The sequence below is a fragment of the Drosophila navojoa genome, chromosome 2 (genome assembly GCF_054131105.1).
Source record: "Drosophila navojoa isolate 15081-1374.11 chromosome 2, UAZ_NAV_1.0, whole genome shotgun sequence".
Taxonomy (NCBI): Eukaryota; Metazoa; Arthropoda; class Insecta; order Diptera; family Drosophilidae; genus Drosophila; species Drosophila navojoa.
The window spans coordinates 14,892,883-14,907,569 of NC_142890.1; the positions used below are offsets into that span (position 1 = coordinate 14,892,883).

A 14,687-nucleotide genomic window follows, 5' to 3' on the forward strand; every position below is an offset into this window, starting at 1 on the left:
AAATACGTTTAGCAGCGCACAGGAACATCAATGCATGCGCATGGCATTGTTGCATAAGAATGCTTTGCGAAGCTCATAATAAAAAGTGCTTTTTATGGCGAGTCTCGAGGAATGTGTGTACGAATGGAAACTAATCGCTGGTGAGCTACAAGAATTTTCTCAAAATGTTGTCGTTAAAGTTACACATCTAGTAGGCGACGTATGCCCTACATACCATAATTACAATAGTAAAGGATTGTAAAATTTTAAGTACAAACAGACAACACAATAATATTTAATATAATTTAAATCAATTGCTGTTAATGATTAAGTACATATATAATTGTCTTGCAGGATATTTTTTGAAATTTGATAACGTACGCGCCAAATGAAACAATCAGCTGGTTATCACTCTGGCAACGCTATATTGCGTGGTAGCAGTGCTGCAGGTCGCCGGATAACTATCGATAAAGCAAACGATATCAACACTGATATCGGAAGAAACGCTCGCGAATTGCACTAAAGAAGCAAAGCAAAGGAAAAACAAAAATCTCAATTTAATTGTGAAAAAAACTTTACTACTGCGATTAAATCGATTCTTTTGGTGTACAAAACAATCGTAAATAGTGCTCCAGATCAACGGAAGCCGTAATGAATGTGGATTAGTGCAATCGCTGTAAGCCCTCAACGTTCACCTTCACTACCAATTGCCGCCCTACCCCTCCTTCCAATATAAAATATAATTTTGACGCACACCAACAGCTTACAAAAACACACCAATAACACTTGCACACGATTCTTTTCGCTTTGCGAAATCCAAGACGAAGGCCAACGCCAGCCGATTAACCAAGCAGCCGAGCGAGCAACCAAAACACAAAAATCGCAAAAAGCACAGCAGCAATAACAATAATAAAAACAACAGCAACAACGATATTAACAAGAACAACAAATGCGTGCGACGCTTAGAAGTTGATATTAAATTAGTGAGCCGCAAGCAATAGCAAACGCAATTTGTCAAGTCACGCCGCGTCAGCTATAGTTACAGCCTAACGATGTCCATAAGGACGCAGGTGCTCGGGTTAGTGGACGTCATGATGCGTGTCCCGCCCATCATAGTCATCGATGAGATACTCAAAATTGGAATGGGAGTGCCCATACAGCTCGGCGCGAGCAAAACCTACACAGTGGAAAGCGAGGCTATCAAATCCAGCCACTCCGATTCCAGCCACAGCGCAGACACATTCGCCACCATCAAGGCATTCTTTGGCATTGGCAGCGAAGACTCATTCAGCACCTCCAGCCCCATCAGCCACAGAAATCAAGCGATCCTCGAACACTCCATAGAGAATGCATCCAAGTCAGCGCAAACCAGCGGCATGCTTAGCAATAATTTCAACAATATAATGGATGAGCTGGCCAACGACAGTCTTCTGGCCAATATGCTGAGCATAACGACAGTGAAATTCGTCGTCTGTTTATTAGGTGAGTGTGCTTAATGGGGCGTTCACCGCCGTCGCTTATCACCCCACAACTGTTTTGAATTGATTGTACTTTACACCCTGTCTGGCATTTGCAGGTTTCTTATGTGCGACTTGCATCTTTATGTTGTGGACGCGGCACTTGGTGATGGTATACATGTTTCTAACGTCGCTGGGACTCACCTTTCTCTCGTACTGGTCCAATGTGAGCGCACTGGAGCTGATGGCGCGCAGTCCGTGCATATTGGAAGATCTGTTATCCCTGAACACAACAAGACTGCTGGATTCGGGCGGAGTTATAATGTCTCTGGCGCCACATTTGATCGCTCAATGGGTTATGGGCATGCTCTTCGCCTATATTCATTTAGGCCCACGGTTCGGGCTACTCCAGAAGTCCATGCCCATCATATTTACTAGTCCAATCCTGCTTGCCATGCTGCCGCTTCCACCGAGCATAGTGGAGAAACTTCCCGTGGTTGCGGGCCTCACGCCCATTATACTAACCAAAATCACGCTTATGCAAAGTGCTATGGAAGCAAGCAGAACAGTATACAATGGATACCAATACGCAATGAATTTTGTATCCAACTTTGGACTTTCGGCTCTCATTGAGAACGAGTGGCAGCGACTTAATGTGCCCAATGTCTTGCGAGTATTTTGGGCTCTCAGGTATGTAGCTGAATACAAAATATGTTAAGTACATAGGTATATATTATTGTATTGGTATATTGTAATTATATATTATATTTTATACATATATCGTATTATTTATTTTATTTAATAACTTCTTATCATATAAATAAGCGAATAACTTTGGTTGCATATGAGACATTCGAATCAAATTGTATCAACAAACATATAAACGTTATTAAATAACATTGATTACTGATGTTCGGATAAAAGTTGTTATCTCAGATATAGATATCTTTAAATACAGATAATTTTACTATCTATTTGTAATATTCTCGTGCAACCCACTTTCTTTGCAGAATCTTGAAAGGTGGCTATACATTGATTACAGCCGAGTCGGACGTGCCTTTGCAGCTATTTCCCGCAATGGAGAAGCTTCTGGTTGATGGCTGTGAAACCCTAACAGCTGTGCTGGGCATGACTGGCGTCATCTCGATGATTTGCCACTACATAGGGCGAACCTTTCAATGGTATCTGCTGACGTATGACAACGACGAGGAGAAATCGCTGGGCACTGTATCGGCGGTACTCTTTTATATACTCGCCCTGCAGACTGGTCTCACATCGCTCGCGCCGGACAAGCGCTTTGTTCGTTTGTGTCGCAATTTGTGCCTTTTGGTCACAGCGCTCCTGCACTTCCTCCATAACATTGTGTCGCCCATTCTGATGTCGCTGAGTGCAGCACGGAACCCATCACGCAAACGACACGTGCGCGCTTTGTCCGTCTGCGCATTTCTCATACTAATGCCCCTCGGGCTTCTGTACTATTTATGGACGCATCATTCTCCTTCCACTTGGCTACTGGCGGTGACGGCCTTCTCCGTGGAGGTCATAGTAAAGGTGCGTGAAGGTTATTTACACATACATTTACAATTATATAAAGCTTAAATCCTATATCCTTTGACAGGTGCTTGTTTCACTCGCCACCTATACGCTCTTTTTGCTAGACGCCCGGCGTCAGTTCTTCTGGGAGAAACTGGACGATTATCTATACTATGTGCGCGCCTTTGGCAATTCGGTGGAGTTTTGCTTTGGCATTTTGCTCTTCATCAATGGTGCCTGGATCCTGATCTTTGAATCGGGTAAGTGCTCTGTCGCACAGATTGGCCTTGCCGTCAAATTACATTAACACAATCAGCGACATAAAGCATTCAAATTTATATAAATGTATATATGTATATGTTTATGCAAATATATGTATGCATATTGTATAAGTTTACTCTGTGAGTTGCGAATGCTTGTGGCAGAGTTTTTTGTTTCGTGTGCATGTAATTTTATTATTTGGTTGATTTTGTGTATCGATAATTATAACTTGATAGCCCAAAATGCTACAGGCGGCGCCATTAGGGCGATCATGATGTGCATTCATGCGTACTTCAATATCTGGTGCGAGGCACGTGCTGGCTGGTCGGTGTTCATGAAGAGGCGCTCAGCGGTCCACAAGATATCTGCATTGCCGGAGGCAACTCCTGCCCAGCTGCAGGCCTTTGACGATGTCTGTGCCATCTGTTATCAGGTGAGCTCAAAGGTTGTGTTTCGTTTCTCAGCAACATCTATAAATAATTGGCTTCTTTCAGGAAATGTACTCGGCAAAAATAACGCGTTGCCGTCACTTCTTCCACGGCGTTTGCCTGCGCAAGTGGCTCTACGTACAGGACCGCTGTCCGCTGTGTCACGAAATAATGATGTATACCGACAAAGCCGAGGAGAATACGCGCGAAGCGGACATAGCAGCAGCTCAGCAAGCAGAGCAGCCCATACACTTATACCCTAGAGACGTGAGTGCAACGGCGGGAGCTGAAAGTTCTTTCTTATTTAAACCATTATACTCAATGTTCTGATAATTGTAATATTTACCATAGGATGCAAATAATGCTGGAGGGGCGCGGCATTCGCCCGAACGTGCAGCCGAAGCTGCTCCAGAAAACGGTGCAGCGGGGAGCAGTGCAACTTCAGCCTCGTCAAATGTCGATGATGCGGCAGCCAATTCGACGAATGAAACAGCCGCAGAGACACGACCTGTTGCGGTCAATAGCGGCAGCCATAGCAGCAGCAGCAACAGCAGCTATATTTCAGCTTCTGGTCAGCCGCCGCCACCAACGGCTACTTCGGCGGCCGCTGTGGCTACTGCTGCGGCAAGCAATACGACGCACATATTTCGGTTATCGCAGGAGCAGCAGTGAATAACTTTTTTTTTCACTATTTGTAATCTTTACTGATTTAAACTGTTCTATGTGTTAGTGTACTTATGTAAGAATGCGAAAGTCTTAAGCATAACTAAAACGTGCTTATTAATTGCTTCGATGAACCTATTTCTATATACACTACACCAACACCTCGTCATCTCACCTGATCACCCACACGCACACGCATACATTAGAAAGCGCATTAAGATGTTTGGCTTCAATTCAACACAAAATTAAATTATAATCATAATGCATATAAGTTCATACCCTTGTATATGAATACGCCGAATGAAACGTGAACTCAATCACAGATCTTTGTACATTAAGTTTATGGTAAAAAGTTGACCCAAATATGTTGAACGGCTAGTTTTAAGTTAACAGTGAAATGGTGTTAAACAAAAACGAAATAAGAAAAAAAGAAGAAAATCAAAAACAGCAGAAAAAAAATAAATGCGGTGAAGTCTGAAAATGATTTAATCAAGTACCAAGTAAAAAATACAAACAAAACTAGTTAACAAAACGCGAAATAATTTTGTAATTTACACGAAATTAAAATTAGCAAATCTATCTATCTTAATTTAATTTAATCAAACGAAAAAGCGGATAAAATACAGTACAATATGTAAGCAATAAACAATTGCAGCTTAATTTGACTAGACAACAATGCCTATGGAAATTTGAGTTGTTCTCGAAATAGGCCAGCGGGGTTCCCATACCTTTTTAGTTAATTTAAACATCCTAGATTTTGCTTTCGGTGAAGCCATGGCACACTGTGAAAGTGACTAATTGGATCAAAACTTGTTAGGCAGATTATGTATAAAAAGTCAGCGATTTGTATCAAATTTGTATATAAAACATATGCATATGTAACTTAATGTCAAGTATTTTGTAATGCAACATGTTAACCAAAATACAAATTGCCTTAAATCGAACAAAATTGTTTCTTATATTTGCAATAGGAACAACTGTTTCCTTGGGGATAGCTGCTTGGCACGGATAACTAGGATACCAACAGTTTAACAATTGACAACGATTAGATACTTGAGCAGGGAGTTTATGACTGGGTCTTTAGTTGAAAATCAAGTCGTTGTAGTTACGCAACAGATGATATGGCGAGACCCGACAGCAGGTGGTGGTGCGCACCACTGTGGTGCGATCGGCACGCTCAAAGTTGGCCTTCACGGTTTCATAGTAACGGCCATCGCTGCGAGATAATTTGGGTCAATTAACAAAATTCTTTCAGCTTGATTTCATTCATACCTCAAGACCATGCAGCGCAGCTTGAGACACTTGACTCGCAGTATATCGATTGCCTTCTGGCTCTTGTCGGAGAATCGCAAGTTGTCCGGATCCCAGCGCAGCTCCAGACGCTCCAGATTGCCGCAGTTGGTGGCAATTGTGTCCATCAGCTGATCCACGTGTATATTGACGCCCAGCTTCTCAGCCGTACCCATTACGATAATTCTATGTAGCATCAAATCTTAGTATGTTGACTGATCATTTGCGATATAATATATAATATCCTACTCACTTGCAGTTGCCCAACATGGGGAGTATGCTCATCCAGAGCTGATCCGTAATGTGTGGCATGCCGGATAGACAGCAAGCGCTCAGCTGGTGACCGTGGCGCTGCAGAAACTTGAGCATACCCTCGTCTGTGATGTTGTCCGAGGAGTCCAAGTCCAAGGAGCTGAGGGATCTGATGGGGTAAATTGATAAGTCATTGAATGTGACAAGTGGCATTATGACTTTCACCTGGTATTGCCCTGCTCCATCCATTGCTTTAGTACGGTATCATTGAAGCCATTGATTTGGCCTGCCGAGAGGAACTTCAGACTGGGTATACGAGTCAGCATGTCCACCAGGCACTCGGTGGTCAAGTCGGTGGCCGTTATATCCAGCTCCTGCAGCGCGCACTTATCCCATTCCACTTGCATCACAAACTCTGACTTCAAGCTGGTGCCATTCATCAGCAGGCAGGTCAAGCGCTTCGAGCGCTGCACCAAAGTCTTCAGCGTGGACCCGGTCACCTTGTTGCAGAAGTTAACCGCCAGGCACTCCAGCTGAATGCAATTGGAGCTGAAGGCATCAATGTGCGAGTCGTCTATGAAATTGATGCCATACAAATTGATCACGCGCAAATTGGGCGTAGCCGATTTAAGTTTGTGCACATTGATGACCTCATAGATTTCCTCTTCCTCCTCCTCGCACTTCTCGTAGGTGCCAACCAAGTGGAGCACTTCCAGGCCGTTGATAAAGTTGTAGATCTTGCGCATAAAGCCCTCCATGAAGATCACCTCCGACAGGCAGATGCACATGTAGCGCAGCTTGGTAGGAAACGCCTGCATCTCGCTGAAGTCGTGCAACTGCATGGCTACACACGTAATTAAAGGATAATTTAAATTTGTCTAATCAACTCCATAACTCACCCGTTGAAAAGTCCAGCAGCATGTGGGTTAGATTGGGGCATTTGGCCGACAGCTCGTGGAGCACCGTATGCGTGATCAGCTCAATGGGCAGCTCGATGTAGCGCAGCGTTGGCCCAAATCGCACCGAAATGAGTGAGAGCAGCATCTCCAGAGAGCCAACGTGCAGCCCCGAGACCTCCGGCCGCAGCGAAACATTCTTCCACAGACGCGTATCGTAGGCGATCTTCCGCCAGCGACGACAGATGCGGGCCAGACGACAAATCTCCCGATGCGACAGATACGAAAATATATGCAACAGCACCTTGTCGGGCAGCTTCTCAATTGTCTGCGGGAGAGACAAATCACATATGTATATATTAACCTGATCGATCAATCGATTCTACCAATCTGTTAACTACCGTATCTGCAAAGGGACTACGCATGGTGCCATCGGACAGGTACACCTGGGAGGCCTCTACGGCCAGCTGGCCCCAAATATCGGTCGAAATATCCATTGCTCTATATAGTATAGATGCTTATATAAAAGAAATATGCGAGTGCGAGCGAAACGCGCCTTGTGCCGAGCACCTTCAACGTCTGTCTATCTGAATTTCTGAATTAGCTGTGGCTACTTGCCGCTACTGCGAGGAATCTCCAAAAAGCCCCCAAACATTTGACAAACTCGCTGCTAGGCAGCCAGGCAGCTAAAGAGAAGCACTATCGATCGAGATCCTATTTATAGATGAGCGCTAGTAATGTTCAGAGCAACCAAAACAACAAAATGCCAAGAATTTCTAGAGCAGATCATTGCGTTTTGGTGGTCAGAAGAGCGAAAAACTCTGGGCTAGATGAACAGCTGATGGGGTAGGCAGTAGACCATATACTTAGCTCTTTAGTCTTGTATATAACACACATACATATGTGTGTATATATGTGTATATACTGTGTACATAAAATCTATACAAAGTTTATATGCATCTCATACTACGCAATCGTTTTAATTTGTTTTGTTTACTGCATGTTTTTTCGTTGAGAGGGGAATTTCTCAGCGTTACTCACCAGACGCGTCTTGACCACCGTCTCATCTCGTCCAATCGCCTGGGATGAGGTTTGCGCTGCCAAAACGTTCCAATTATCCATAATGATTTTCTAATACTTAAAAAAGACTTGTGTGTGCGCTAATCTGGCTGATTGTTGCGGGGCTTGCACTCTAAGATCTATTGTCTATGGGCGTGTGTATGGGCAGGCATCGGCTCGTGTCGGTGTATTTATTGTTGCTATAAGAAGCCAAGGAATTCATTCATTCATCAATTATTTTATCATTACACTAAGTATATAATCTAGTAACATACACTTAACTTAATGGCTCTTTGGTTTCGATATAGCCTGGGCCATACATGCTTCTCGATATTGCATTATACTAAAACTAACATACATGGAGTTACTAAAAAGCAGTGCTAGAACAAACAAAATAATTTGTAGACTGAAGTACTATCTTTTCATGATTTAGCATACATTTAAATAAAAAAAAATGGTTTTCAATTAATTGATTTAGTTTACAGATGTATATATTATTATTATTATTATTATTATTATTATTATTATTTTTTGTAAATTTAATTTCTTTAAATAATTATTCCTATGATAATATAAATTTCAAGTTTTTCCATTAAAATCGAACATAATAGATTCTTCAATGAATTCTGCCGTTTTTATTGTGCTTATTATACTATATTTATAGGAATGAAAAATAAACTTGAACCCCATGAGTTTCGCTTGATTGCACTCATAGGATTAATGATTTCCCTACAAACTATAAGCATAATCTCTAATGGCTCTAAAATTGATTTATTTATAAAACAAAGTGCATAACTATCGCTAGACATCACTATGGTACTAAAACTATGCAAAGCATGGATTTTAAATATATTATATAGTATTTACCCATTTTGTGTTAGAATTTATTAATGGTTGTTTTAGTACAATCTTTGAATTTAAAGATGTTTATAAATTAATTATGTTAATTAAGATCAGCATATAGTTGATGTCTCCTACAATGACATCATGTACATGTCTTACGTACAGTAGAAAATTAGACGAAATTTGTTAGTACTTATAATTTTATAATGTTCTGGGAAGAAGGCAGACGGATTTGTTCTACCTTATGGGCTATTTATAGGCAATTGTTGGTCTGCAATGAAAATTATTTGCGGCTGCAATTTTGCAATTTCAGCAATTGCATGCACTTTGGTAACGTCCACAGTTGAAAGCACTCTTTATTGGATAATTGTCACTTTTGTTTTCACTAGGGATGGTCCTAGTACTACCGACTAGTTGTTTGTCTATATGTTAGACAAATACTTTAGGTATTTCGCTTTACTTGTATCGCTTGGTGTTTTGCACTCGAATTTGTTCCGCGTAGTTGAGAGTTCTACAGCGCTCATGCAACTGAGATCAGGCGTCCGCGAAAAATGGTTTTTGCCAAAATGAACATGGCCCAGTCATGGCGGCCAGCCAGTACAGTGTATGTATGGTACGGAGCAGGATGAAACAGCATGGGACGGGCCGCTGGTATGTGCGCGTCATTTGTTGTGGCCGGCAGATGCTTGGCAGGCGGGCTAAGTGATGGCGCCTGGCCAAGAATCAGGCATCTTTGTTGTTGTCATACACCTTTCATTCATATTATGCAAATACAAATTCTTACACGGTGTTTTCTTAGTCATGTCGCGTCATTTCAAATAGTAACGAACAGAACTGCCAAGTTGGTTTTCACTCATAACGCATGAGGCAGCTCCATACATAGAAACGCTCACCCGCTCTCGCGCTCTTGCCATGTGTCTGCTCACTCTCACTTTTTCTCTCTCTCTCTCTCTCTGTGTTCCAGCGCTCGTTCTGATCGGAGCCAAAACAAGACTAGATTCAGTTGTTTTATTGCTGCGCGCGCAGACGGTTGGTCGTTCGGTAAACGTATAGTGTCTGTCGACGTAGGTGTGTCAGCTTAGTGCGCTTGTGTAAGTGTATGTGTCAGCAAACTGTTCCTGCCGATAAGCTTACATTTCTGCTAAAGTTTGTTAGTTTCGCCTTTGGTTATTTATACTTTCATTGATGAAAATAAAAACAATTTCTAATTTATTAAACACTGAGCAGCGGCTGCAACGGCATTACAAATGTTTGTTTATATTTGGTACAGTGCAGCAAATGCACTTGTATTTGTGTGTGACGCCCCAAGAGCGCGTGAGAGAGGGAGTGCGTGAGAGAGAGTGCAATAAGACCTGCACTGATGTGCGTTGCTCAGCGACGCCGACTTCGCAGCTAGCCGCGCAGTTCGCCCAAAGACCAAATGCAAACAATAAACAAATTTCAAGAAATTATTTCATGTGTGCGCGATTGAAAGAGTAATTATTTAATTAATATTAAATTTCTTAGCAGCCCCCACCCATTCCTTAAAAAGATGTCGTACGGAGCGGAACGAGCGCTCTCCTATTTATATCCCTTTATCATTGGGGCGTCGCTGATCTGCTGCATTACCTCAGCAGTGGCCTGGACGCATTGGCGCTATGTGCTCAACGCTTGCCCAGATACCAACTGCGGCTGTGTGCTGCACGGCCGCACCACCTACAACAGCTTCGAAGGTGGCAATATTGCATATTGCCACTATGCCACCTATGGATTGCTTCTGCCCCTGGTCTTTGCCGTGGTGCTAGGCATCTATCATTGCTATCGCATGTGCATCGGCAAGGGACAACCGAAGGCAGGCACCACAACAATAAGACAGCGGTAAGTGCCGCGCAATTCTAAGCAGACGGAGGTCATGCGGGTTAATCGGCAGACACAGCTTCTTGCGACACTCGCAAGGCTGGCCTAATTAAGCCTTATGCTAATGGGTGCCACAAATGGAAGATGACCGAAGCAAATGCGCGACTTTGCACCAATTCAATTAAACTTTTTAAAGTGTTTATTACTCATGCGTTGCTTTGTTTCCGCTCTTCCGTCTCTTGCAGATCCGGCGACATGGTTGTGGTAACCACTGAGTCCGAACTATCTTCAGACGGCCTCTCCCCTTACTACTGTAGGTATTCTCTCTGCCCAGTCACCGATTGGTTTAATTGACGTGCTTTCTTATCTAGGGCTACCTGCAACGGTTATATCGGTCATTATGGCCATTTACCAGTTGATCTATGCAGCGATTTTTACCGATGGATTCGAAGTCACCTGCAAACAGTATCGCGAGTCCTTGCTGAAGGAAATTCAAGGCGTTGGCAACATTGTGCCCGTGATCAAGGCCCGTTTATCCTGTGCAGCTGTGTTTGATTTTATGGACTTTCTGGTGGAGAGTATCTCATATGAGCGTCGTCGCTATGGACGAATCAACACGGCTGCCTGTTTGTACTTCACCCTCGTTCTAGCCTGGCTTACCCTATTTGGTTGGATAATAATAAGTGTAATCAATATTGTAAACTTGCGCCGCACACGCTCGGCTCGAGTTTAAAAATGCGAAGAAGATGACAACGAAACGAGACACCATTTCTCAGCACGATTATTTTAACATTTTATACATACAAAGCACATTCCGCGCCACTTATTTATTAGATCTTAATATATAACGTCCACGGCTTTAGCCGCCATTTACGCATTGTACAAATAAAAGTATGAACAATTTACATTTTAAAATAAGCGATTTTGTGTTATTTGGGATTGTTGGGCGCGCTATTTTAATCGATACATTTAAAATAATTTTACATGAAGTCTGGTTACTTTGAATATTAACGAATTTTTTCATATACAAAGCAAATGAAAGTAATATATTTATAATTAAATTACTAGATTATAATTAACAGCCAAAAGCCTATACAAGCCTATTAAAATGAATAACAAATTCATGAATGTAGGGTACGTTAAGTATTCAAAGCAGAAATATTTTGTACTCGATAGCTGGCAGCACCGTGTATACATCGATAGCATATTTATATCGAACACATCTTCGATTCTACTGCTGACGTGCCGCAACCGAATTTGTTTACGCATATAAAGTGCAAAATTGTCAGAAATCTCAAAATGCTTGATATACAAACACATATGGTAAGTGAAATATAGCTCTGTCGGCTCCTGTCATGTAAACCATTTAATATTCTCAGGACTTTGTTGGCCAGGCCAAAGCTGAACGCTGGTCCCGTATCATCATAACACTCTTTGGAGTAATTGGTCTCATTTATGGTGCCGTGGTGCAGCAGTTCTCCCAAACTGTTTACATACTGGGTGTTGGATTCCTGATATCTTCACTGGTCAGTGGTCTCCCAAGCTTACCATTTATGTTAATTACTAACTTATTTTCTCTCACTCGCTTAGATTACGATTCCCCCATGGCCCATCTATCGCAAAAATCCGCTCAAGTGGCAGAAGCCGGTAAACACTGAGCAGAAGCAAGTGACAAGTGATTCCAGTGAAGAAGGCAAAAAGAAAAAGAAATAGTTGTAGCAATAGCTAAATAAATAAATCTAACTTCAGTTGTAGACATATGAATGGAAGTAACTTTAGTAAACCGAAATTCCATTTTAATAAATATTGGCATACATTTTTGCTTAAATTGGACGACGATACGATATCAGATCGTTGTGATCGTAGTACTTGTGTATGAGATCATACATATTGGCAAAGAAATACAACAGATTGTCGTACTGCCCGTTATATGGCGATTCGGGTTCTTCACAATCCGTGGACGCCACCACCGTGAGCGGCGCTGCCAGCTGATGGAAACCCTCGGTTATCTCCAGATTGTCCAAGCCTCGATATGCCGCATTGAGGCCCCATGCATTCACGTGCATCTCCAGCACAAACTGATGAATGGCCTCGATGGTAGCGAGATACCAACGAGGACTTCCACGCTGATGCCGCCAGAACTGGGACAAGCGATTTTGGAGTACCACAGTGCGCAAAGCTCGCACACGCTCGTCCGCATAGATGCTGCGACTCTGGTTCCAGGTGCTGTCAATGAATACGGCACGGCGTACGGGGAGATTGCCGAACGTATAACACCTGGAGTTTTGTATCACTTCCGTTTCACCCACAACCTCATCCATGCGGCGTCGCAGCATTGTGCCCATGTGATGGCCCTTGGGCAGGCCGTAATTGTCATCGATGTTTAGGCGGACGTCACGCTCGAAGAGCTGCGGCACCGTGAGACTCGTGGCACTGGGGAAGATGAGCACCACTCCATCCTCCTGCCTGTAATCGGGTATATCGGGATAGGTGTGGATGCGCACATTGTGGGGTGCCAACACTGCTGCATGCGCTGCTGTGCTTTTGCCATCAATCTCCTTCTTGTGCTTGATGATGTCTATTTGCAAAGGCAGCTCGACCACTGGCAGCAGATTAACCAATTTGCCAACTGGGACGTAGCAATTGTAGCAAAAGAATTTGCGGGACCGATTGCAGTGGCGGCAACTGTGACGGCCCTCGATTGTGTCCAGCACAGAGTTATCCGCGATGCGCATGTTGATGAACGGATACTTGCGCGGTTGTCCCTTTGCAGCGACGGGATGTGTCATCGTCGCAGTCGGGTGATCCCTGCACAACAACGCTTAAAGCCGTACCCAAAGGAATTCTTCAGAAGCAGAAGAAATTGTGCTGGTGCTGCCACATGATGAAATGAATACTAGTGCGTTTGTGTCCACATCTTTTTAAAAGAGTCTGGCAGCACTAAAAGTGCCAAATATATGCATTCAGGTAAAAGCTGCTTGCAATATCACTCAATGGAGCGTTAAAATACTAATTTAAATTGAATCAGAAAATAATTGTATTTTATATTTTATTTTATTTGCAAACTGAATAGTTTTTCATTATTATTTAAACAAATTTGGCACAGCGTATAAAACCATCGCTGCTTGCAATATACACACAATTGTCGGCGCCACAACAAATTGAATTCACACAACTGCCCACATCCACTTCACCGAGTGGCGTTGGCTGCTTTGCCGCCAAGTCGGTCCAGCCTTTGACTTTATTATCATAGCCACCGGAGTACAGGTGATCCTCATCCCCGCATATACTATTCACAATCATGTCATGGCATTGCTGCGATTCGGATAACAATTAGAGCGGTCCAAAGAACTTGAGAGGTGCTGGACTTACCGGCAAATGCCAAACTTTGGAGAACTTGTGCTGTGGCAGATTATTGAACAGCTGCAAGCCCATGCCAGTGCGATCGGGAAATGCCAAATAGGTTCTTTTCTCCTCAACCAGTGGGCCGAGCAGCGTGAGAGGCGACTTGCCCGGTATGACCATCTTGTTGCTATACTTACCCGATTTGCCCTCGACTATGACTGAGATAACCACATCCAAGTCGCGCACTGTGTAAATGAGCTGCTGCTCCCCGGCCAGTGATTTGACCTCCTCAACCAGGTTGTACTTGAAGAGCATGCGATCGTTACTCCAGGTGGTCACCACGCCCTTGTCGTCGCCCGTATAGAGCACTGGCCCGGCACAGTACATGGCCTGAATGGCGTCGTCGCAGCGGAATAGCTCCTGCACGGAAGCATCCTCATACGGCGGCAAAGTGTACTTAACTTGGCCATCACAGCTGCTCGAGTACAGCTTGCCCTGCTCATTTACGGCCATGCAATAAATGTACGCTTCGTGGGCGTTCAGAGTGCGCAGCAGCTGCAGCGACGCTGACCAAACCTGCGGAGGGGCGACAGCTGAGTGGATGAACGCACTAAACCTAACCAGGGGGGAGTAATTGAGTAATTACACGTATTTTGCCATCAGCTCCGCCGGAGAAGAGCTGATTGTTGAAGTACGCCACGCAGGTGGCGTCGCCTTCGTGTGGCTCCGAGGAGGTGAACTCGATGCGAGCGTCCGGCATCTGGCGAGCGATTCGAAACAAAACTGTCCTAGCATGAGCCAGCACGATTAGCACGACCCAACAAAATAGCAAACTCTATATATAT

General features: G+C 43.5%; 6 protein-coding genes across 14 annotated transcripts; 3 read left to right on the top strand and 3 right to left on the bottom strand.

Annotated features, from left to right (window-relative positions):
- The first annotated feature begins 327 nt into the window (after window positions 1-327).
- Trc8 (TRC8 ring finger protein) lies at window positions 328-4,932 on the top strand. Of its 3 annotated transcripts, none has more exons than XM_018113017.3 (8): window positions 328-598; window positions 742-1,461; window positions 1,556-2,126; window positions 2,447-2,987; window positions 3,055-3,229; window positions 3,467-3,663; window positions 3,725-3,925; window positions 4,010-4,932. In XM_018113017.3, exons 2-8 carry the CDS (start codon window positions 1,032-1,034, stop codon window positions 4,328-4,330), a joined length of 2,436 nt encoding a protein of 811 aa, XP_017968506.1. In that variant the 5' UTR covers window positions 328-598; window positions 742-1,031; the 3' UTR covers window positions 4,331-4,932. The 3 variants fall into 3 exon arrangements, with proteins under 3 accessions (XP_017968506.1, XP_017968507.1, XP_017968508.1); XM_018113018.3 differs by having other exon boundaries at window positions 801-1,461; XM_018113019.3 differs by having other exon boundaries at window positions 329-1,461; window positions 3,482-3,663.
- Window positions 3,102-9,232, bottom strand: FipoQ (F-box/LRR-repeat protein FipoQ). Of its 4 annotated transcripts, none has more exons than XM_089265658.1 (7): window positions 9,103-9,232; window positions 7,801-8,018; window positions 6,763-7,087; window positions 6,089-6,707; window positions 5,865-6,032; window positions 5,594-5,797; window positions 3,102-5,537 (listed from the first exon to the last, which is right to left on the bottom strand). In XM_089265658.1, exons 2-7 carry the CDS (start codon window positions 7,879-7,881, stop codon window positions 5,402-5,404), a joined length of 1,533 nt encoding a protein of 510 aa, XP_089121784.1. In that variant the 5' UTR covers window positions 7,882-8,018; window positions 9,103-9,232; the 3' UTR covers window positions 3,102-5,401. The 4 variants fall into 4 exon arrangements, with proteins under 4 accessions (XP_089121784.1, XP_017968510.1, XP_089121786.1 ...); XM_018113021.3 differs by having other exon boundaries at window positions 8,903-9,208; XM_089265660.1 differs by lacking the exon at window positions 9,103-9,232 and adding an exon at window positions 8,686-8,704.
- Window positions 9,233-9,594: 362 nt separating this feature from the next.
- Window positions 9,595-11,415, top strand: LOC108659879 (uncharacterized). Of its 4 annotated transcripts, none has more exons than XM_018113025.3 (4): window positions 9,595-9,752; window positions 10,171-10,518; window positions 10,743-10,810; window positions 10,869-11,415. In XM_018113025.3, exons 2-4 carry the CDS (start codon window positions 10,193-10,195, stop codon window positions 11,228-11,230), a joined length of 756 nt encoding a protein of 251 aa, XP_017968514.1. In that variant the 5' UTR covers window positions 9,595-9,752; window positions 10,171-10,192; the 3' UTR covers window positions 11,231-11,415. The 4 variants fall into 4 exon arrangements, with proteins under 4 accessions (XP_017968514.1, XP_017968516.1, XP_017968515.1 ...); XM_018113027.3 differs by having other exon boundaries at window positions 9,609-9,752; window positions 10,168-10,518; XM_018113026.3 differs by having other exon boundaries at window positions 9,614-9,758.
- Window positions 11,416-11,664: 249 nt separating this feature from the next.
- Window positions 11,665-12,261, top strand: Spase12 (Signal peptidase complex subunit Spase12). The gene is made up of 3 exons (XM_018113028.3): window positions 11,665-11,820; window positions 11,877-12,023; window positions 12,088-12,261. Exons 1-3 carry the CDS (start codon window positions 11,797-11,799, stop codon window positions 12,208-12,210), a joined length of 294 nt encoding a protein of 97 aa, XP_017968517.1. The 5' UTR covers window positions 11,665-11,796; the 3' UTR covers window positions 12,211-12,261.
- LOC108659877 (tRNA-uridine aminocarboxypropyltransferase 1) lies at window positions 12,247-13,398 on the bottom strand. The gene has a single exon (XM_018113022.3). It carries the CDS (start codon window positions 13,284-13,286, stop codon window positions 12,321-12,323), a length of 966 nt encoding a protein of 321 aa, XP_017968511.1. The 5' UTR covers window positions 13,287-13,398; the 3' UTR covers window positions 12,247-12,320.
- Window positions 13,399-13,575: 177 nt separating this feature from the next.
- Window positions 13,576-14,647, bottom strand: LOC108659878 (uncharacterized). The gene is made up of 3 exons (XM_018113024.3): window positions 14,489-14,647; window positions 13,870-14,418; window positions 13,576-13,812 (listed from the first exon to the last, which is right to left on the bottom strand). The coding sequence occupies exons 1-3, from the start codon at window positions 14,600-14,602 to the stop codon at window positions 13,585-13,587; spliced, it is 891 nt and encodes a 296-aa protein (XP_017968513.3). The 5' UTR covers window positions 14,603-14,647; the 3' UTR covers window positions 13,576-13,584.
- Window positions 14,648-14,687: the final 40 nt, after the last annotated feature.

What these genes read in the sequence shown, in the direction of transcription:
- FipoQ (XM_018113020.3), bottom strand. Translation starts at nt 7,256, where the DNA reads ATGGATATTTCGACCGATATTTGGGGCCAGCTGGCCGTAGAGGCCTCC. An exon ending in GCTGCTGGACTTTTCAACGG is followed by an intron (nt 6,708 to 6,762) that starts GTGAGTTATGGA and finishes TTACGTGTGTAG; the next exon opens with CCATGCAGTTGCACGACTTC. An exon ending in CCCATGTTGGGCAACTGCAA is followed by an intron (nt 5,798 to 5,864) that starts GTGAGTAGGATA and finishes GATGCTACATAG; the next exon opens with AATTATCGTAATGGGTACGG.
- LOC108659877 (XM_018113022.3), bottom strand. Translation starts at nt 13,286, where the DNA reads ATGACACATCCCGTCGCTGCAAAGGGACAACCGCGCAAGTATCCGTTC.
- Spase12 (XM_018113028.3), top strand. Translation starts at nt 11,797, where the DNA reads ATGCTTGATATACAAACACATATG. An exon ending in TTGATATACAAACACATATG is followed by an intron (nt 11,821 to 11,876) that starts GTAAGTGAAATA and finishes TAATATTCTCAG; the next exon opens with GACTTTGTTGGCCAGGCCAA. An exon ending in GATTCCTGATATCTTCACTG is followed by an intron (nt 12,024 to 12,087) that starts GTCAGTGGTCTC and finishes TCACTCGCTTAG; the next exon opens with ATTACGATTCCCCCATGGCC.
- Trc8 (XM_018113017.3), top strand. Translation starts at nt 1,032, where the DNA reads ATGTCCATAAGGACGCAGGTGCTCGGGTTAGTGGACGTCATGATGCGT. An exon ending in CGAGTATTTTGGGCTCTCAG is followed by an intron (nt 2,127 to 2,446) that starts GTATGTAGCTGA and finishes CTTTCTTTGCAG; the next exon opens with AATCTTGAAAGGTGGCTATA. An exon ending in TCTGTGCCATCTGTTATCAG is followed by an intron (nt 3,664 to 3,724) that starts GTGAGCTCAAAG and finishes GGCTTCTTTCAG; the next exon opens with GAAATGTACTCGGCAAAAAT.
- LOC108659879 (XM_018113025.3), top strand. Translation starts at nt 10,193, where the DNA reads ATGTCGTACGGAGCGGAACGAGCGCTCTCCTATTTATATCCCTTTATC. An exon ending in ACCACAACAATAAGACAGCG is followed by an intron (nt 10,519 to 10,742) that starts GTAAGTGCCGCG and finishes CGTCTCTTGCAG; the next exon opens with ATCCGGCGACATGGTTGTGG. An exon ending in CGGCCTCTCCCCTTACTACT is followed by an intron (nt 10,811 to 10,868) that starts GTAGGTATTCTC and finishes TTTCTTATCTAG; the next exon opens with GGCTACCTGCAACGGTTATA.
- LOC108659878 (XM_018113024.3), bottom strand. Translation starts at nt 14,602, where the DNA reads ATGCCGGACGCTCGCATCGAGTTCACCTCCTCGGAGCCACACGAAGGC. An exon ending in GAGCTGATGGCAAAATACGT is followed by an intron (nt 14,419 to 14,488) that starts GTAATTACTCAA and finishes GCCCCTCCGCAG; the next exon opens with GTTTGGTCAGCGTCGCTGCA. An exon ending in CCAAAGTTTGGCATTTGCCG is followed by an intron (nt 13,813 to 13,869) that starts GTAAGTCCAGCA and finishes TCCGAATCGCAG; the next exon opens with CAATGCCATGACATGATTGT.